This window comes from Nycticebus coucang, chromosome 5 (genome assembly GCF_027406575.1).
Source record: "Nycticebus coucang isolate mNycCou1 chromosome 5, mNycCou1.pri, whole genome shotgun sequence".
Classification (NCBI taxonomy): domain Eukaryota; kingdom Metazoa; phylum Chordata; class Mammalia; order Primates; family Lorisidae; genus Nycticebus; species Nycticebus coucang.
Genome location: NC_069784.1, coordinates 38931112 through 38952862, shown reverse-complemented (window position 1 = coordinate 38952862; position 21751 = coordinate 38931112). Strand labels below are relative to the sequence as shown.

The 21751-nt window shown below is 39.6% G+C and overlaps 1 protein-coding gene across 2 annotated transcripts in view; it reads left to right on the top strand.

Moving 5' to 3' along the window:
• WDR47 (WD repeat domain 47) overlaps window positions 1–21751 on the top strand; it is an 83995-nt gene that overhangs the window by 20565 nt on the left and 41679 nt on the right. Inside the window, exons 2-6 of one of the 2 annotated variants that reach the window (XM_053592024.1) lie at window positions 3127–3293; window positions 7016–7099; window positions 9664–9748; window positions 12704–13506; window positions 19669–19795. In XM_053592024.1, the coding sequence (XP_053447999.1) occupies window positions 3136–3293; window positions 7016–7099; window positions 9664–9748; window positions 12704–13506; window positions 19669–19795 (1257 nt within the window). In that variant the 5' untranslated portion in view covers window positions 3127–3135. The remainder of the gene's footprint in view (window positions 1–3126; window positions 3294–7015; window positions 7100–9663; window positions 9749–12703; window positions 13507–19668; window positions 19796–21751) is intronic. The other variant, XM_053592025.1, reaches the window with a different exon arrangement.

The following is a 21751-nucleotide window of genomic DNA, read 5'->3' as shown; positions in this document are numbered from 1 at the left end:
TTTGTTTCTTTTCCTTTCTTTTTTTTAGAGACAGACTCTCACTTTGTCACCCTCAGTAGAGTGCTACTACTGTGGCGCCACAGCTCACAGTAACCTCCTGCTCTTGGGCTTAGGTGATTCTCTTGCCTCAGCCTCCCTAGTAGCTGGGACCACAGGCACCTGCCACAACGCCCAGCTATTTTTTCTTGCAGTTTGGCCGGGGTTGGGTTTGAACCTGCCACTCTTGTTATATGGGACCGGTGCCCTATTCACTGAGCCACAGGCACCACCCCTGTTTATGTTTCTGTGAGCTTGGTTAAAATAAGTTGGGCCTGTGGAAAAGATATTCTTTTTTTTTTTTTTTTTTTTTGCCCCAGTAGAGTGTCATGGCATCATAGCTCACAGAAACCTCAAACTCTTGGGTTTAAGCAATTCTCTTGCCTTAGCCTCCCAAGTAGCTGGAACTACAGGTGCCTGCCACAACACCTGACTATTTTTTAGGGACTGGGTCTAGCTTTTGCTTAGGCTGGAGCTTAGGCAATCCACCCACCTCAGCCTCCCAGAGGGCTAGGATTACAGGTGTGAACCACCAAGCCTGGCCAAGGGAAATATATTCTTATAGCCTATTTCTTATGATTAGAATTTTTTTGCAGCTTGTCCACTGGTATGGTATGGTAGTCTTTTTACATTGCTTTAAGTCTTAACATTTGAAAACTCCAACGATTTAGGTCATTTATTAACTTGTGTGGCCTCATATATAAAATGAGAATGTTGAACTAATGATCTTCATAGTTCTTCCAGTTCTAAATCTTTATGATTCCACAAACTATATGCTCATTTATATCACTGTGGACTTAACAGGTGAGAATCAGAAGGAATTTATTTATTCATCTATTTACTTATTTACTTATTGTGAGACAAGTGTCTCACTCTGTTGCCCTAGGGTTGAGCACCATGGCGTCATCATAGCTCACAGCAACCTCAAACACTTGGGCTCAAGCAGTCCTCTTGAGGACTACAGGTGCTTGCCACAACATTTGACTAGTGTTTCTGTTTTTAGTAGAGACGAGGTCTTGCTTTTGCTTAGGCTGGTCTCTCAAACTCCTGAGCTCAAGCAATCCACCTGCCTCAGCCTTCCAGAATGCTAGGATTACAGGCAAGAACCACTGTGTCTGGCTTAGAAGGAATTTTATTATTATTATTATTTTTTTTTTTTTTGTAGAGACAGAGTCTCACTTTACTGCCTTCAGTAGAGTGCCATGATGTCACAGGACTCACAGCAACCTCTAGCTCTTGGGCTTCCGCAATTCTCCTGCCTCAGCCTCCCGAGCAGCTGGGACTACAGGTGCCCGCCACAACACCTGGCTATTTTTTGGTTGCAGTTCAGCCGGGGCTGGGTTTGAACCCGCCACCCTCGGTATATGGGGCCAGCGCCCTACTCAGTGAGCCACAGGTGCCGCCCCCGGAATTTTATTATTATTATTGTTATTATTTTAAAGGTTGATTAATGCATAAGCTCTTTATTCCATTGTGTCTTTTTTTTTTTTTTTTCTGAGACTGAGTCTTACTCTGGCACCCTGACTAGAGTGCCATGGCATTATAGCTTACAGGAACCTCAAGTTCTTTGGTTCAAGCCATCCTCTTGCCACAGTTTTCCTGTTTTTAGAAGAAACAGGATCTCACTGTTGCTCAGGCTGGTCTCAAATTCCTCTGAGCTCAAGCAATCTACCCTTCTTGGCCTCCAAGAGTGCTAGGATTATAGGCGTGAGCTGCTGCGCCCAGCCTTAGAAGGAATTTTAAAAAGCGTTGAAATATCATTGATATTATAATAGTCTGACTAAAGTTTAACATTTTAACTAGACTTGTTTGGCTCCAATCATCATTTAGATATTGCATTAAGCCTGGCTATTTTTGTTGTTGTTGTTGTCGTCGTTGTTTAGCAAGCTGGGGCCGGGTTCAAACCCACTAGCCCTGGTGTATGTGGCTGGTGCTCTAACCACTGAGCTATGGGTACCCACCCATGTATTAAGTTTCTTAAGGGCAAGACCAATGTCTCTTGAGTATGGGACGTGTTGTATCTTATATTAAAGGCATTAAATGCTTATTGAATAAACGTATTAAAATATAACTTGGGACAATGTATTTAACATAGCAGAGGATGGTTATTAACAACTTTTTAAAATAATCTTTATTATGGAAAGTTTTAAGTGTGTAAGAGTTCACAAAATGAATCCTTATTTACCCTGCTTCAGTACTCATGATCATCATCATTATTTATTTATTTATTTTGAGACAGTCTTGCTCTTGTTGTCTTGTATGGAGTTCAGTGGCATCATCATAGCTCACTGCAATCTCAAATTCTTGTGCTGAAGTGATCCTCTTGCCTCAACCTCCTGAGTAGCTGGGACTACAGGGTGTTCTACCACATAGCTAATTTTTCTGGCTAATTTTTTCTATTTCTGGTAGAGATGGGGCCTCACTCCTGGCTCAGGCTGGTCTTGAACTCCTGATCTCAAACGATACTCCTGCCTCGGTCTCCCAGAGTTCTAGGTCATGATCATTCTTATTTCTTTTCTTTTCTTTTTTTTTTTTTTGAGACAGAGCCTCACTATGTTGCCCTTGGTAGAGTGCTATGGTGTCACAGCTCACAGCAACCTCAAACTCTTTGGGCTTAAGCGATTCTCGTGCCTCAGCCTCACTAGTAGCTGGGACTACAGGTGCTTGCCACAATGCCTAGCTATTTTTTTGTTGCAGTTGTCCTTGATGTTTAGCTAGCCCGGGCTGGGTTTGAACCCTCCACCCTCGGTGCATGTGGTTGGTGCCATAACCACTGTGCTCCCCCGATTGTTCTTATTTCATCTTTATCTTTTCCCACTCCCCTCTTCTTGTATTACTTTGAGGCAGTCACATTTAATCTGTAACTCTTCCAGTGTGTATCCCTCAAAGGTAAGAGCTTTATAAAAAAATTGTAGTCATACCATTATCATACATTGAAGAATGATGTAGTTTTGATAAGTATCAAATTATTTTCACTTCAAAATACCTATACTAAAAATTTTCAAGAAACCTATTAAGTGTAATTTCCAGGCAATTAAATGCAAAACAGTAGGACTAACTTTCGTTTTTGTTGTTCTGTTTCATATTTAGGCTATCAATATGACGGCTGAAGAAACAGTGAATGTAAAAGAGGTTGAAATCATTAAGCTAATTTTGGACTTCCTGAATTCAAAGAAGCTTCATATTAGTATGCTGGCCCTTGAGAAGGAAAGTGGAGTAATAAATGGCCTATTTTCAGATGATATGCTGTTCCTGAGGTATGATCTCATTAGTACTGTGAGGTTTGTAGCTCCTTCAAAGAAATATAAAATATTGGTAAGACAGTATCTAATACATATAGAACTTTATAACCATGAAAAAGCTAAGTTTTTATAATGGAACATTTACAAAATAATGTTTTCTGTAGAATGTTTTCAGTAGTAAGATCTAGAGGTCTATTAATAGTATAAGAGTCACAACTCTATTGTGGTTGAGGCATCTTCCTAAAAGATATTTGACTTCAGAAAAGAAACAGAGATTCTGGAAGAATAAAGAAAATATTTCTAAAATATTATTTTGATATTAGAAATTAAATATATTATAGAAAACAGAAAAATCACCCCATCACCAGACACACTATTGCTAATTTCTGTGCGTATTAAAAAATAACATCAGTTCTATTGTATTTATAATTTAGAATCTTATTTTGTCCATTAATAGCACAAGGATTCTCTACATGATTACAAATTTATACTTTAAAATTTTCAGTTTACCTAATTTTCTTTCTTTCTTTCTTTTTTTTTTTTGCAGTTTTTGGCCAGATCTGGGTTTGAACCCACCACCTCCGGCATATGGGGCCAGTGCCCTACTCCTTTGAGCCAAAGGCACCGCCCACCTAATTTTCTCTTTCTCTTTCTTTCTCTCTCTCTCTCTCTCTCTCTCTCTTTCTTTCTTTCTTGACAGAGTCTATGTCTTTCTTTTCTTTTCTTTCTTTCTTTCTTGACAGTCTAACTATGTCTTTCTTTTCTTTCTTTCTTTCTTTCCTTCCTTCCTTTCCTTCCTTCCTTTCTTTCTTGACAGAGTCTCACTATGTCGCCCTCGGTATATCACAGCTCACAGCAACCTCAAACTCTTGGGCTTAAGTGATTCTCTTTTTTTTTTTTTTTTTGTGGTTTTTGACTGGGGCTGGGTTTGAACCCGCCACCTCCGGCATATGGGACCAGCGCCCTACCCCTTTGAGCCACAGGCGCTGCCCTTAAGTGATTCTCTTGTCTCAGCCTCCTGAGTAGCTGGGATTACAGGCGCCCGCCACAGCGCCTGCCTATTTTTTTGTTGTAATTGTCATTGTTGTTTGGCAGGCCCCAGGTTGGTTCCAACCCACCAGCTCCGCTATATGTGGCTGGCGCCCTAGTTGTTGAGCTATAGGTGCCAAGCCAGTTTACCAAATTTTCTAATGGTTTTCTTTTTTTTTTTTAATTTTATTTTTATTTTTATTTATTTATTTATTTATTTTTGGCTGGGGCTGGGTTTGAACCCACCACCTCCAGCATATGGGGCCGGTGCCCTACCCCTTTGAGCCACAGGCACTGCCCTAATGGTTTTCTTTTTATTTCTTTATTTTATTTTTATTTATTTTGAGAAAGAGTTTCACTTTGTCACCCTTGGTAGAGTGCCATGGAATAGTAGCACACAGCAACGTCAAACTCTTGGGTGTAAGTGATCCTCTTCCCTCACCCTCCCAAGTAGCTGGGGCTACAGGCACCCACTACACCGTCTGGCTATTTTGAGAGATGGAGTCTTGCTCTTGCTCAGTCTGGTCTTAAACTCCTAAGCTCAAGAAATCCACCTGCCTTGGCCTCCCAGCATGAGCCACCATGCCCGGTCAGCATTTTCTTAGTTTTAGACAATTGGTTCCAATTTTTCTTAAATAATTGCTTTACAGAGCATCTTTTATACATGAGATTTTTTCTATATCTTGGATTATTTCCTTAGGATAGGATTTGTAGAGGTGAAATTGCAAGGCAAAGGAAATTAACATTTGCCAGAATGGAAAGCTAAATATATCCTAGTTTAAATTGGATGGAAAAAGAAAATATCAAATTCCCAGGCATAAATGTAGTCTGTTTTTATATGATACCAAATATCCTTGACAAGGAATGTAGATTCTTGGACCTGTAGCAAGGAATATAGATTTTTGGACATGTGTCTTAGAAAGCCTTAAGAAATTAAGTGTTCCTAACCCATGAAAAAGGAACTTTTAAAAAAACCCAAAACCAAACATTTATTATATTAGAGAGGTTTAAATGTTTTGCACTTCCCTAGATTTTATGTGATGACTGTCATCCAATGAAAGGGAGCTTGTATAGCTAGGAACCAGGACTGAGGCTGTATTCTTTTGGCCTTGTCTTTCAAGCCTTTGCTACTCCTGGAATTTAGCAGTGGTTCCTGGGTACCTTCCAGGAGCCTTTTGGTTTGTGATGAAGTTTTACTGGTCTAAGGTGAAATTCAAGGAATTATAGACTAGTAAGTTCCTCAGGCTAGGTGTGATTGCTTATGCCTGTCATCCTAGTACCTGGGAGGCTGAGGCAGGAAGATTGCTTCAGGCCAGGAGTTCAAGATCAGCTTGAGCAAGAGTGAGACCCTGTCTCTACTAAGAATAGAAAAATTACCCAGGTATCCTAGTGCATGCCTATAGTCCCAGCTCGTTGGGGGGCTGAGATAGGAGGATTGGTTAAGCCCAGGAGTTTCAGGTTGTGATGAGATATGATGATACACCACTGCATTCTAGCCTGGGTGATAAAGTAAAACCCTGTCTCCAAAAAAAAAAAAAGAAAGGAAAAAAATAGTAAGTTTTTCATTAAACCATTAAACTCACCTTAAAGAGCTAGACTTCAAAATTATGTCCTTTCTACTTTTTAAATATATTAAAGTATCCTTGATTATAATCATAATCCTAAATGATTATGATACATATTGTGATTGCTTTTATTAATATTCCTTCTTTGCAAAGTAAAAAAATTGGTAATCCTTTCTAGGTCTTCCTACCCATCCCTCCCTTTTAAAAAAAATCTTTAAAAAGGGACATTGTAAAAAAAAGAGAGATAAGAATGCCTTGTAACTTCTGGAAATTCCCATCGACTACTTAAAGTAGGATGTTCTTATTCCTTGCTATTTTCATATCAAATTTCTCAAAACTGGGCTCGGGTAGGGCAGTGGTTATGGCGCCGACTACATACACTGGGGCTGGTAGGTTCAAACCCAGCTGGGGCCTGCTAAAACAATAATGACAACTACAACAACAACAACAAAATAGCCAGGTGTGGCAGGCATTTGCAGTCCCAGCTACTTGGGAGGCTGAGGCAAGAGAATCACTTAAGCCCAAGAGTTTGAGGTTGCTGTGAGTTGTGATGCCACGGCATTGTGCCAAGGGCAAAATAGTGAGACACTGTCTCAAAAAAAAATTTTTTTTAATTCTCAAAACTGTATAATTCACACTTTCGGGCAATATTTTTAACCTTGGCACTATTAACATTTGGGTCTGATAATTCTTTGTTGTGTAGGGTTCTCCTGTGTATTGTAAGATGTTTAGCGCATCCCTGACCTCTACCCATTAGATGCCAGTAGTACCCTTACTTAAGACAACCAAAAATGTCTCTAGATATTGCCAAACACTCCAGGGGATGGTGCAATATCACCCTCAGGTGATTTAGTGAGAATAGAAGACATATACACAGTTTCTTAAATAATACATAATAGCTTAAAACTGTAAGATGAATAGGGAAATAAAGGAACTTTCAGCCTTAGTTCAATGTTGTTACATAGGTCAAAACCACATATACATTGTATGAGTGGTTGTACTCATAGTAATGAAAAATGAAATAAATTGTGAAAAAAATTGTTTTAGTTTTGAAGAACCAAATGTAAATATCATGTGCTTTGTATCCTGTTTTTAATCAGTGCAAGCTGAATTTGGTAATATGCTGGGTTTTTCTTTATTTAGACAGCTAATCCTTGATGGTCAGTGGGATGAAGTTCTTCAGTTCATTCAGCCTCTAGAATGTATGGAAAAATTTGACAAAAAAAGGTATAATTTTATCTGAAGTTTTTACTGTCTTTTAATTGGTAGAAACTTAGCAAAGTGAAACAACAAAAATTTAAAAACAAGACTCTTAGATGTTTTCTAGAAAACAGTATACTCAATCTGATTGGGTTGCAGCATTTGTAAATGACAAGTTGCATGTACTACAATTACTTAAAAATCTTCAGGCCTTGGGGCGGCGCCTGTGGTTCAAGGAGTAGGGCGCTGGTCCCATATGCTGGAGGTGGCGGGTTCAAACCCAGCCCTGGCCAAAAACCACACACACACAAAAAAAATCTTCAGGCCTTGGGGCGGCGCCTGTGGCTCAGTGAGTAGGGCGCTGGCCCCATATGCCGAGGGTGGCGGGTTCGGACCCAGCCCTGGCCAAACCGCAACAGAAAAATAGCCGGGCGTTGTGGCGCGCGCCTGTAGTCCCAGCTGCTCGGGAGGTTGAGGCAAGAGAATCGTGTAAGCCCAAGAGTTAGAGGTTGCTGTGAGCCGTGTGACGCCATGGCACTCTACCCGAGGGCAGTACAGTGAGACTCTGTCTCTACAAAAAAAAAAAAAAAAAAAATCTTCAGGCCTACTAAATCATTAATGTCCATATACACCAAAGTCACAAGAGCTGTTTCTTAATAACAGTATGAAGACTTTAAAGATACTGTTTCACTGTATCCTGGCCTCAATTGTTTCTGATGAACAGTCAGCTATAACTGCACCCTTGTTTTCTTTTCTGGCTGCCTTCAAGAATTTTCTCTTTATCATTGGTTTTAAGCAGTTTGTTTATGATGAGCTTAAATGTGTTTGTGTTTTTCCTGCTTAAGATTTGTTGAGCCATTTGTATTTATAAATTTATGAGTGAGTGTATGTGTGTGTTTAATCAAATTTTGGAAGTTTTTGGCCTTTCTTCAAATTTTTTCTACCCCTTTCTCTTTTCCTTCTGGAACATAAAAATTTTTTAATTCTTAGACTGGTTAAGTAGACTCTTTGTTCTTCCTTTCCCTCCTTGAAAAACTCTGTTAAAAAGTTTTAAGTCTGTAGTTATTTTGTGACTTTAGAAATGATGTTCATTTGTTCCTATCCTTTTAGCTTTATTTTTATTAGGTTTTTCTCATGTTTAGGAAGGAAAAACAGGCTCAGCGCTCGTAGCTCAGTGAGTAGGGTGCCAGCTATATGCACCAAGGCTGGTGTGTTCAAACCTGGCCCAGGCCTACTAAACAACAATGACAACTTCAACCAAAAAAGTAGCTGGGCATTGTGGCGGGCACCTATAGTCCCAGCTACTCGGGAAGCTGAGGCAAAAGAATCACTTAAGCCCAAGAGTTGGAGGTTGCTGTGAACTGTGATGCCAGGGCACTCTACTGAGGGCTACATAATGAGATTCTGGTCTCAAAATGAATAAATAAATAAAATAAAAACTAAAAAGGAAAAACAGCTTGATTTAATCTTTCTACAGTGTATACATATATCAAAACATAACATTGTACTCCATAAAAATATATAATCATTTGTCAGTTAAAAATTAAAAAAAATTAAAACAGGATATATTTCAGGAAAACAAAACATAAATATAAAGAACTTTGATTTCATATTAAGTAACATTTGATATCTTCCATAGAAACTAGATTTTTGTTTAGAATTAATGTTGGAAATAGAAATCCTTCCTCTTAGTGTTACTTGTGACTGAAATTGCTTCAGTTATGGCCTCAATGTGGTAAGAAGCTCAGTAAAATATTTTAAGAATTTTCTGAAAGCAAAGATACTTATAGTAACTTGTAAATATGTTTGACTTATCAGATACTGGATAATTAATTTAAAAAAATTTTTTTTCAGAAGTGATTGGCCCTGGCTTGGTGCCCGTAGCTCAGTGATTAGGGCACTGGCCACATACACCAGGGCTGGAAGGTTCAAACCTGGCCAGGGCCTGCTAAACAATAATGACAAAAAACTATAACAAAAAATAACTGGGTGTTGTGGCGGGCACCTGTAGTTCCAGCTACTTGGGAGGCTGAGGCAAGATAATCACTTAAGCCCAAGAGTTTGAGGTGGCTGTGAGCTGTGATGCTATGGCACTCTACTGAGGGTGACATAGTGAGATTCTGTCTCAAAAAAAAAAAGAAAGAAAGGAAAAGAAATAATTGGCCCTTTAAAATAAACTTGGCTTGTTTTGTTTCAGAAACTTGAGTTTCATTTCCAGTCTTTGACATTGCTGTTATTCAGCTTTTTTTTTTGTAGAGACAGAGTCTCACTGTACCGCCCTCGGGTAGAGTGCCGTGGTGTCACACGGCTCACAGCAACCTCTAACTCTTGGGCTTACGTGATTCTCCTGCCTCAGCCTCCCGAGCAGCTGGGACTACAGGCGCCCGCCACAATGCCGGGCTATTTTTTTGTTGCAGTTTGGCCGGGGCTGGGTTTGAACCCGCCGCTGGGTTTGAACCCGCCACCCTCGGCATATGGGGCCGGCGCCCTACTCACTGAGCCACAGGCACTGCCCATGTTATTCAGCTTTTAATCATGTTAATATTATTCAGCTTTTAATCATGTTAATATTTTATGTTTTCTCTTCACAGATTTCGTTATATTATCCTGAAGCAGAAGTTTTTAGAAGCTTTGTGTGTTAACAATGCAATGTCAGCAGAAGATGAGCCCCAGCATGTAAGATTTTTATTCCTAAAGGTTTGCGCCATAGTCTTGTTTTCAGTCATAAGCATTTTATTCACTAAAAGAAAAGAGTAATAACGTGAGTTTTCAAAGTTTTTTTTTTTTTTTTTGTAGAGACAGAGTCTCACTGTACCGCCCTCGGGTAGAGTGCCGTGGTGTCACACGGCTCACAGCAACCTCTAACTCTTGGGCTTACGCGATTCTCTTGCCTCAGCCTCCCAAGCAGCTGGGACTACAGGCGCCCGCCACAACGCCCGGCTATTTTTTTGTTGCAGTTTGGCCAGGGCTGGGTTTGAACCCGCCACCCTCGGCATATGGGGCCGGCGCCCTACTCACTGAGCCACAGGCGCCGCCCAGAGTTTTCAAAGTTTTTATAAGCTGGGCTGGGGCAAGGTGTGGTGTTTTCCAGATGTACTATTTTCTTCAGTCTATAGTGCTTCTAAACTTGCGGTTTAAGTCAAAGTGATACGTGAACAGCTAGACAGTGGATGAGTGTGTGCTCTTCTCTTGTTTAAGGTAAGGTAGACAGCTGTAGATGTTTGACTCGATGAATATTGATTCTTTTCTTATCCCGGAGGTGAGTTGGTCATGTTTACCTCCTTTTTCTTTACCTCTTTTTTGTATAGTCTTTGATCCAGAGATAGGTTATCCTGAAATGTTTGTCATCATGACTGTTTAAATTTAATAATTTTAAATTCATTTTGATTAGAAAATTACTTTTGAAATTTCAATCTTAGCATTGTCACATCCAAAACTAAGAAAACTTTTATTGAGTTCTAGTAAATGTTCACTGACATAAACTCCCTTAGTTCAGTAAGGCTGCTATACCAAAATATCATAAACTGGGTAGCTTATAAACAACAGAAGTGTATTTCTCACAGTTCTTGGAAGCTAGCAAGTCCAAAATGCTAGCAGATTTTTCACAGTGCTAGCAGATTTAATTTCTGTTGAGTGCTTACTCCAGTTCATAGATGGTGCCCTCTAGCTGTGTCCTCATAGGATGAAAGAGGCTAGCTGGCTCTCTAGACTCTATGAATTATAAGGCACTAATCTCATTCATGAGGGCTGAACTGTTGTGACCTAATCACCCCCAAAGGCTCCACTCTTCTACTATTACCTGGGGGGTTAGGATTACAATATATGAATTTGGAGGGAACACGGACATCCAAACCATAGCCCAAACGAAAGTATAGGACACTGAGGTCTTTGATTTATAAAAGAAAAAAAATCTGAACTCTGGAATGGAAGGCCAAGATGGGTGGATTGCCTGAGACCAGCCTGTGCAAGAGTGAGACCTCATCTCTAAAAAAAATGGCTGGGTGTTGTGGTAGGCACCTGTAGTCCCAGCTATTTAGGAGGCTGAGGCAAGACAATCTCTTAAACCCAAGTGTTTGAGGTTGCTGTGAGCTGTGACGTCACAGCACTTTACTGAGGTAGAGGACGACAAAGTGAGACTGTCTGAAAAAAAAAATGAAAATAATGGTCTTTTCTTCTTTTTTTTTTTTGAGACAGAGTCTCACTTTGTCACCCTTGGTAGAGTTCCTTGGCCTCATAGCTCACAGCAACTGTAGACTCATGGGCTCAAGTGATTCTCTTGCCTTAGCCTCCCAAGTAGCTGGGATTAGAGGTGCCAGCCACAATGCCTGGCTATTTTTAGACATGGGGTCTTGTTCTGTCTCAGGCTGGTCTCTAACTTGTGAGCTCAGGCGATTTGCCTGCGTTGGCCTCCCAGAATGTTGGGATTACAGGTGTGAGCCACCACACTCTGCCAAAAATAATAATTAGAACAGGTTTTTTTTGTGTTTTTTTTCTTTTTTGAGACAGAGTCTTGTTGCTGTCCACTAGCCCAATCAACAACACAGAGATATCACTGCAGACGGAATGAATTATTTATTAAGAGAAGACTGTGGGCTCACTCAGGCTCACGGCGATTGTTCATCTTTATTCACTGTATTATATATCCAAACTCTTCAGATAAGAATAAGTAAGAATAAAGAACAAAAGCATTAGTTGAAACTGCCGTAAATATTTTCTCCTCAGCATAAATGTTACAAAGCACATACATGTCATTTCTAAGTCCAGAGTGTATAACTTAAAGGTAAACTACAAGGACACCAGGCTGTCTGTTCTGTTTGCCCACCTCCCTAAAGGTTAAATGAAACTTTCGTGTAATTTGAAGTTAGGGAATGAAGAGCAACAGTTCAGCCTCAGACAGGTGCTAAATCTCCAGCTACGACTTGGCAGGGACCTCAGGGATTCCTTTCTCAAGGCCTTTTCAGTAAGCAGGGAAGAATTAACTCCTGTGTCTCTGCTGTTTTAGCAAGCGGGGAGGAATTAACCCCCCAAGTCTCACTTATAGCCGAGAATGGAATTTTCCCATCCTAGGTTTTCGTACCACAAGGAGCACATATGAGACAGAGCCACCTTTCTGGGGTGCTGAAAACCGTGCACCTTCAGAGTCTCACTTTTGTCACTGGGGCTAGAGTGCAGCAGAATCATCATAGCTCACTGCAGTCTCAAATTCCTGGGCTCAAGTGATCCTCCTGCTTCACCCTATCAAGTAGCTGGGACTATAGGCGTGCAAAACCACCCCAGCTACATTTTTCTATTTTTAGTTGAGATGGGATTTCACTGTTGTTCAAGCTGGTCTCAAACTCTTGAGTTCATGCAATCCTCTTGCCTTGGCCTCCCAAAGTGTTACAGGTGTGAGCCATTGTGCCCAGCTTAGAACACTGTCCTTATATGCAAAATTTTAATGTGCTACTTAACCAAATTTTTTATTGTTTTTATTTGGTTTTGAAAACATTTTGATTCCTAACTTGAAAGTGGTTACCATATTCTGAAAATTATATGAGTATTTTGTAGCACTAGAATTTACCCTTTATACTTCTATTGTTTTCAAATCTCACAGCACCTTTTTTTATGGTAATCATTTATATTTTCTTGCAGCTGGAATTTACCATGCAAGAAGCGGTGCAATGTTTACATGCTCTAGAAGAGTATTGTCCTTCTAAAGATGACTATAGCAAGCTCTGTTTGCTTTTGACTTTGCCTCGTCTGACCAATCATGCCGAATTTAAGGACTGGAATCCCAGCACTGCACGAGTTCACTGTTTTGAAGAGGCTTGTGTCATGGTTGCAGAATTCATCCCTGCTGATAGGAAGCTGAGTGAGGCTGGTTTTAAAGCAAGTAACAATCGTTTATTTCAGCTTGTAATGAAAGGCTTACTTTATGAATGCTGTGTAGAATTTTGTCAAAGTAAAGCAACTGGAGAAGAAATTACAGAAAGTGAAGTACTTCTTGGTATCGACCTCTTATGTGGTAATGGTTGTGATGATTTGGATCTGAGCTTATTGTCATGGCTTCAGAATCTCCCATCTTCTGTCTTCTCTTGTGCTTTTGAACAGAAAATGCTTAATATTCATGTTGACAAACTTCTGAAACCTACAAAAGCTGCATATGCTGATCTTTTGACTCCTCTTATCAGCAAACTTTCTCCCTATCCATCATCCCCAATGAGAAGACCTCAATCAGCTGATGCCTACATGACCCGCTCTCTGAATCCTGCTTTAGATGGCCTGACTTGTGGACTAACTAGTCATGATAAAAGAATTTCAGACCTTGGAAACAAAACTTCTCCAATGTCACACTCCTTCGCTAACTTCCATTATCCAGGGGTACAAAACCTCAGCAGAAGTCTCATGCTTGAGAATACAGAATGTCACAGTATTTATGAAGAATCCCCTGAACGGTAAGCATTTGCTCATAAAGATTAGGAAATCTTTCTATATCTGAAACAATCTCATTGTATTATGTATGTGTTTTCTTAATGTTCAAGTTCCTTTGTCTGAAAGTCTTTAAAACTTTAGAAAGTTTTTAAATTTTGATAATTAAAATAAAAATTAGGGCGGTGCCTGTGGCTCAGTGAGTAGGGTGCAAGCCCCATATACTGAGGGTGGCAGGTTCAAACCTGGCCCTGGCCAAACTGCAAGAAAAAACAGCCGGGCCTTGTGGTGAGCACCTGTGGTCCCAGCTATTCAGGAGGCTGAGGCAAGAGAATCGCCCAAGCCCAGGAGCTGGAGGTTGCTCTTGTGATGCCACAGCACTCTACCAAGGGCGACAAGTGAGACTCTGTCTCTAAAAAAATAAATAATAAAATAAAAATTATGTATTTATTGAATTATTTAATGTTTTTCTTTTTTAAATAGAGACAGAGTTTTGCTCTGTTGCCCAGGCTAGAGTACAGTAACATGACCATAGCTTACTGCAGCCTCAAATTCCTGAATCTAAGCAATCCTCCTGCTTCAGCCTCCTGAATAGCTGAAACTATAGGTTCATGCCACCACATCTGGCTAATTTTTAAGTTTTTTGTAGATGTAGGGGCACAGTATGTGACCATTGTATCTGGCTAATTTTTCATATTCTTAAACATTTTTTGAGATCAATGGTTAATGGTAAGTGTGCAGTTTTTAATTGTCTGACTATATGATAAACTTAACCAATTCCTTATTGTAGAATACCAGGTTGTTTCTACTTTTTTCTCTTATACATAGTAATGTAGTAGACAACTGTGTGTATTTAAGACTTTCTGATTATTTCCACTTATCTTTCTTTATATATATGTGAAAGAAATAATTGTTAAATACACTACTCATTATTTCCTTCAAACCTGGCATGAAATAATAATTTCTTTTTTTTTTTTTTTTAATTTGGCCGGGGCTGGGTTTAAACCCACCACCTCCGGCATATGGGACCGGCGCCCTACCCGCTGAGCCACAGGCGCCGCCCATAATAATTTCTTGATTAGTAATTCTTTATTTTGGGGGATAGGAAGCTTTCTCCTTTGCTTTTCTGGTAAACACATTAGGACATATGAATGGTTTCCTATAACTGATACTTGGTACTATAAAGTATTAATATTAAGTGGAATGAATTTATTTCATGAGGCCTGGTGTTGTGACTCATGCCTGTAAGATTGCTTGAGCTCAGGAGTTAAAGACAAGGCTGAGCAAGAGCGAGACCCCACCCCTATTAAAAATAGAAAAACTACCAGGCATTGTGGCAGGTGCCTGTAGTCCCAGCTACTTGGGAGGCTGAGATAAGAGGATATCTTGAGTCCAAGAGTTAGAGTTTGCTGTGAGCTATGATGCCACAGCACTCTACCCAGGGAAACAGAGTGAGACTCTGTCTCAAAAAATAATAATCATTTCATGAAAGCACAAAAACTAAACCATTTTGTATTACATAGGATACTTGGAAGCATTCTTTGCAAAGGAAGATGCATTGGATTCAGAATTTCTGTTTCTAATTAGAGCAAGTGGAGATCTTTAGTTAAGGCAGAAGAAATATAGGGTAAATGTATAGGGAATCATTATGTTAAGTTACAATGAGATTGTAGAGGAGGGAAGTTGTGATATTTTCTTTAATGTTCTTTGAAGAGAGGGACCACTAACAAGGATCAGTTAAGTGAGGGACTTATTGAAGTGTAGGGTGACTTTTTAAGATCACCATAATCTGTTCCTCCATATTTCATCTTTGAAAGATAAAGATGACATCTCATGATGAAAATGGATGATAATAATTTCATGTAGGAGCGTCCAATTTAACTCCCAAAGGATAGGAAGTCTTGAGCATTGGTAGAGACTGTTTTAAATTTTTGCTGGATTTTCTAGCCCCTTTAGAAAAATTCTCACTGTCTGGGATTCTGGGCTTCAATTTTGGGGGAGCTGCTGATATTCTTCTATATATGTAAGATGACAGAAGTTTCTTAGTCAGAATTTGAATAGGATGGCTGGACTTGTGTATCGATAAAATTGTCTTTATACAGAGATAATATGCATAAAAATCCAACCATTTATGATTGTATCTATGCTATAAATCCTACATAAAGAAAATAGTAGAAGTTGAGAAATATCTAGATAAAGATGGAAGGGAGGCTGGGCGTGGTGGCTCATGCCTGAATCCTAGCACTCTGGGAGGCCAAGGCAGGTGGATTGCTTGAGCTCATGAGTTCAACACCACTCTGAGCAAGCAAGACCCCATCTCTACTAAAAATAGAAAATCTGAGGCAAGAGGATCACTTGAGCCCAAGAGTTTGAAGTTGCTGTGAGCTGTGATAACAAGGCACTCTACCTAGGGCCATAGCTTGAGACTCTGTCTCAAAAGAAAAAAAAAAGGAAAGGAGTGGAGTTATTAGACCATTATAGAAAAAGCAGAGAGGCAAGGTGGCGCCCGTGGCTCAGTGAGTAGGGCGCCGGCCCCATATACCAAGGGTGGCGGGTTCAAACCCAGCCTCGGCTGAACTGCAACCAAAAAAAAAATAGCCGGGCGTTGTGGCGGGCGCCTGTAGTCCCAGCTGCTCGGGAAGCTGAGGCAGGAGAATCACGGAAGCCCAAGAGCTAGAGGTTGCTGTGAGTCCTGTGACGTCATGGCACTCTACCAAAGGCAGTAAAGTGAGACTCTGTCTCTACAAAACAAAAAAAAAAGAAAAAGCAGAGAGGCAAAAAAATTAAGTAGTACATTGTGTTACCAGATGAGTAGTAGCAGTAATCCAGAAAATATTTGTCATGCCTCTGAAATTAGAATTATGAGGCAAAGCAGTGGAGTAGGACATAGTCTTTTAAGTCAGACGTAGGTCTGAACAGTAGCTTTGCCATTTACTACCTGTTACCTTGAGAAAATTACTTAATCTCTCTGAGCCTCAATTATCTCCTCTGTGAATTAGGGAGTTGACTTGCAAAATAAGATAAAGCTCCTTGCAGAGTGGCAAGCATGGGATTAGTGCTCAATAAATGTAAATTTCTTTCCTTCAGAGTTCATAGCCTTGATAACGACAATGTGTCAAAACGACTGCTAATGAAATACTGCAGGAGAGCTACTGTGCTATGGATGAAGTACGTGTATAAAAATTTACTTTGGGCCAAGTGTGGTGGCTCACAGCTATAGTCCCAGCACTCCAGGAGGCCAAGGTGGGAGGATTACTTGAAGTCAGGAGTTTGAAACCAGCCTGAGTAATATATCGAGGCCCCATCTCTACCAAAAAAAAAAAAATTAGGCAGGTGTGGTAATGGTGTACCTGTAGTCCCAGTTACTTGGAAGGCTGAGGCAGGAGGATCTCTTGAGCCCAGTAGGTCAAGGTTGCAGTGAGCTACAAAGACACCACTGCACTGTAGCCTGGGTGACAGAGTCAGACACTGTCTTAAAAAAAATTTTTTTTTAAATATTTTAGGCCGGGTGTGATAGTTCACACCTGTAATCCTAATACTTTGGAAGGTCCGGGCAGGTGGATTGCTTAAGCTCAGGAGTTCAAGACAAACCTGAGCAAGAGGGAGACCCCATCTCTACTAAAAATAGAAAAACCAGCGAGGTGTGGTGGTGGGTGCCTATAGTCCCAGCTACTTGGGAGGCTGAGGCTGGAGGATTGCTCGAACCCAGAAATTTGAGGTTGCTGTTAGCTGTACACCTCTCCCAGGGTGACTGAGTGAGACTATCTCAAAAAACAAACAAAAAATTTTAGGTGTTGTTAAAAAATATTGGTAAGCACAGTTAGATCAATCACGTTAAAGATGCCATATGAGGAAAACTCCTACTTGTGGTAATATTTGTTTGAAGTCAGTCTCCATTTAAAAAATATTTGAGTGGGCCAGGCAGGGTGGCTTATGCCTGTCTAGTACTCTGGGAGGCCAAGGCAGGTGGATTGCTTGAGCTCAGGAGTTCAAGACCAGCCTGAGCAAGATAGCAAGACCCTGTCTCTTCTAAAAATAGAAAAATTGAGGCTAGAGGATCACTTGAGCCCAAGAGCTTGTAGTTGCTGTGAGCTAGGATACTATGGCACTCTACTTAGGGCACCAGAGTGAGACTATGTCTCAAAAAAAATTTTTTTGAGTATTTATTATGTGTTAACATCTTAATTGAGATCCAATGATTGAGCTAATGTGATGAACAAAGAAACATGAAAGAAAGGTTTATATAGGGTGTGTGATATTTTGTAAGGATATCTTTTCATTTGAACAGAAACAAATTCAAAACAAAGAAAAATCAGTTGAAATATGTAAGCTTGTAATGATCTCAAGATTGAAGTATCTGAGGTGTGGCCAACTTTGGATTCAGAGTTTGAAGACCAGATTCAAGTTTTAACTCCATTTTCCAGCTATGCCATTTTAGGAAAATCACTTGTTTTTTGAGTCTGTTTCTTCTTCTGTGAAATGGGGGTTAAAATTTATTTCACAGATTATCGTACAAGTTAAATGAGATAATGCATATGGAAGTTCTGTATAAATTGTACAATTAAATGTTACTTTCTGAAGATCATTTTATTCTATCTCTTACAGTTAATAACTCTTACAGATTCTATTTTATGGGCATAATATAAGGCTTCTTTTGGTCATTAGTAATTTACAGTCTGGTAGCTAAAACATCTTCGTGGGCCTTTCTATTTCCTCTTCTGGATGTGTTCATTTAGATATGTTTCAGTACTCAGGAGTCTGACTCCTAACTAATGGTCACTTTGTGAAGATGCCTATCTAGCTCTGTTTTCCTACCCCTGTATTTTGATATGTCTTACATATTTCTGCCTGGTGAGGTCATTATGAGACCACCACATAATCAAATTCCTTGAAGGCAGAGATTGTTTTACTCTTGTATTGTTCACCATGTGAACAAGTTGTACTAATAGGTAATCTGTATAAATGTCTCTAAGATTTAAAAAAATTTTTGAGACAGTCTCACTTTTTCTCCTTGGGCAGAGTGCTGTGGCATCATAGCTCATAGCAACCTCAAACTGTTGGGCTTAAGTGATCCTCTTGCCTCAGCCTTCCAAGTAGCTGGGACTACAGGTGCCTGCGACAACACCTGGCTAGTTTTACTGCTTTTAGTAGAGATGGGGTTTCCCTCTTGCTCAGACTGGTCTTTAACTCCTAAGCTCAAGAAGTCCATCTGCCTTAGGCTCTGAGAGTGCTAGAATTATAGGATGCGCCACCGCGCCTGGTCTAAAATTTTTGAACAGAGTAGCAAGACACTTAGAAATCTTTAGTATTTTAGAAGAACATAAGGAACAGCCTGATATAAGAGCTGAAGTTTATAGTTAGTATACATTACAAATATTGAGGCCAGGCACAGCAAATGGCTCATGCCTATAATCCTAGCATTATGGAATTCCAAGGCAGAAGGGTCACTTGAGGTCAGGAATTCAAGAGCAGCTTGAGTAAGAGTAAGATTCCCATCTCTAATAAAAATAGAAAAAATTAGCTAGTCATGGTGGTGTGCGCCTAAAGTCCTAACTACTTGGGAGGCTAAGTCAAGAGAATCACTTGAGCCCAGGAATTTGAGGTTGCTGTGAGCTATGATGATGCCACTGAACTGGAGCCAGGGCAACAGAGGGAGACTCTGTCTCAAGAAAAAAAGAAAGAAAATTCTGGGTAGCTTTTAAGTGCAAATAGACCAAGGGAAGTCTTTTAATAACATCTCAAAAATTCTTAAAATTCTGTAGAGACATATCAGAGTGGAAAAATGTTTCGATTTTATAAAGAGAATTTAGGCTTTAGATCATCTATAATAATAAGATGATCCAACACTTAAATTATTATTATAAGATGATTATTATCATATTATTATTACTTATTATTCATATTCACCAGCCTATTAATAGATGAAGTTCAGTCACAAGGAATGTTACTGACTGTCCCAAGGCTGTACATCTAAGTTTAGATTAGAAATCCTACCTCCCTCTATTAAAAGCACAAAAGTGCATTCTATTTTTAAGTGCACTTATGAAAGGTAAATTTAAAGTTCATTTTTGGTCAGTTGATAAACACTTAGGCCAAATAATCTGTTTTTTAAATTAAAATTACTCTAACTTAAACATATTTTTTTATACCCACCTCTGCCTTTTTGATTTTCTGTACCTTTCTGTAAGAAGTGATACACCTGTTGAGGCACAGCGGCCTATTGGCAGTGAAATCTTGGGCCAGAATTCAGTTTCAGAAAAAGAGCCTGCAAATGGAACACAGAATCCAGGACCAGCTAAGCAAGAAAAAAATGAGGTAATATTTACTATACCTGGTATCTTTTAGAGTTGTTCTCTTTGTAATAAGTAATAATATTTTCTTGGATTTAAGCTAAGAAGAATTTTCTGATATTTGGGAATAGCAAAGAGAATGAGGACGTCTAGATTTTATTATTACTAGCTCATTTTCTCTTATTTCTCCAAAGAAAATATATGGTATATTTACTTGCCGTGGTACGTTTTAGAGCAATTTTAACAGGCTAATTTATTAACAATCTAAAATACCACAATCTGACATATTTAAAGACTCAAAAAATTGAAGTTACATTACATATAGCTATTATGCATTTTTAAAATATATGCCTTATAATATACTAATTAGATTTAATGAATAGGAAATTAGAGCTGAGTGTGGTGGCTCACACCTGTAATTCTAGCCCCCAGGAGGCCTGTATGGGAGGAAAGCTTGGGCTTAGGAGTTTGAGAACAGCCTGAGTAAGAGTAAAACCTGTCTCTACTAAAAAGAGAAAAATTAGCTAAGCATCATGGCAGGTGCCTGTAGTCCTAGCTACTCAGGAGGCTGAGGCAAGAAGATTGCTTGAGTCCGGGAATTGGAGGTTGCTATGAGAGCTGTATTGAAACCATGGCACTCTACCTTCAGCAACAGAGTGAGACCCTATTTCAAAAACAAAAATTAGGTATTTATAATATAAAATTAAACTTTTATCTAAGTCTAGGGTTTTAGGTTACTTTTCTTTTTTTCTTTTTTTGAGACAGTTTCGCTGTGTTGCCCTGGGTAGAGTGCCATGGTGTCACAGCTCACAGCAACCTCAAACACTTGGGCTGAAGCGATTCTCTTGCCTCAGCCTCCCAAGTAGGGAAGACTACAGGTGCCCACCACCACAATGCCTGGCTATTTTTTGGTTGTTGTTGTCATTGTTATTCGGCAGGCCCAGGCTGGACTGGAACCCGCCAGCTCCAGTGTGTGACTGACGCCCTAGCCGCTGAGCTACAGGCACCAAGCCAAGGTTATTTTTCTTTTGTAGTTTTGAGAGGAAATTATGTTATGAAGTAAAGTAGGGTATGAATTTTATAAAGGAGCTGTTAAGCAATTTTAATAAGTTGAATAATTTTTTTTTTGTTTTCAACTTAACATTAAGAATTTTTCAACTTAACATTAAGAATTTTAACAGGCTAATTTATTAACCTGTTTAATAAATTATCAGGCGTGGGCAGCACCTGTGGCTCAAAGGAGTGAGGCACTGGCCCCATATGCCAGAGGTGGCGGGTTCAAACCCGGCCCCGGCCAAAAACTGCAAAAAAAAAAAAATAATAATAAATTATCAGGCGAGATGGCTCATACCTATAATCCTAGAACTCTGGGAGGCTAAGGTGGGTGGATTGCTTGAGCTCACGAGTTTGAGATCAGCCTGAGCAAAAGTGAAATCCCGTCTCTACTAAAAATAGAAAAACTGGCAAGAGGATTGCTTGAGCCCAAGTTGGAGGTGCTGTGAGCTGTGACACCACAGTACTCTAACCAGGGCCACACCTTGAGACTATATTTCAATAAAAAAAGAATCAAGTAGAACAGCGGTTCTCAAGCTGTGGGTCTTAACCCACAGGAACTGTATTGCCATGACATTAGGAAGGTTGAGAACCTGACGTAGAAAAGTTACTGTTAAAAGTACATATGGATATGTTCCAAATAACAGGTCCCCAAAATATGATACTAACATTGACAGAATTGAAGGGAGAAACAGTTCTGCAATAATAGTCGTAGACTTCATCATCCCACTTATAATAATGAATAGAACATCTAAATAGAAGATCAATAACAGTATGGAAGACTTAAATAATTCTATAAACCAACTAGACATATATACAAGAATCTACTGAACAACAACAGAATATGTATCCGTCTTAAATACACATGGAACATTATTTAGTCCCATATGTTGAGGCACAAAACAAGTCTCAGTAAATTTTAAAAGAT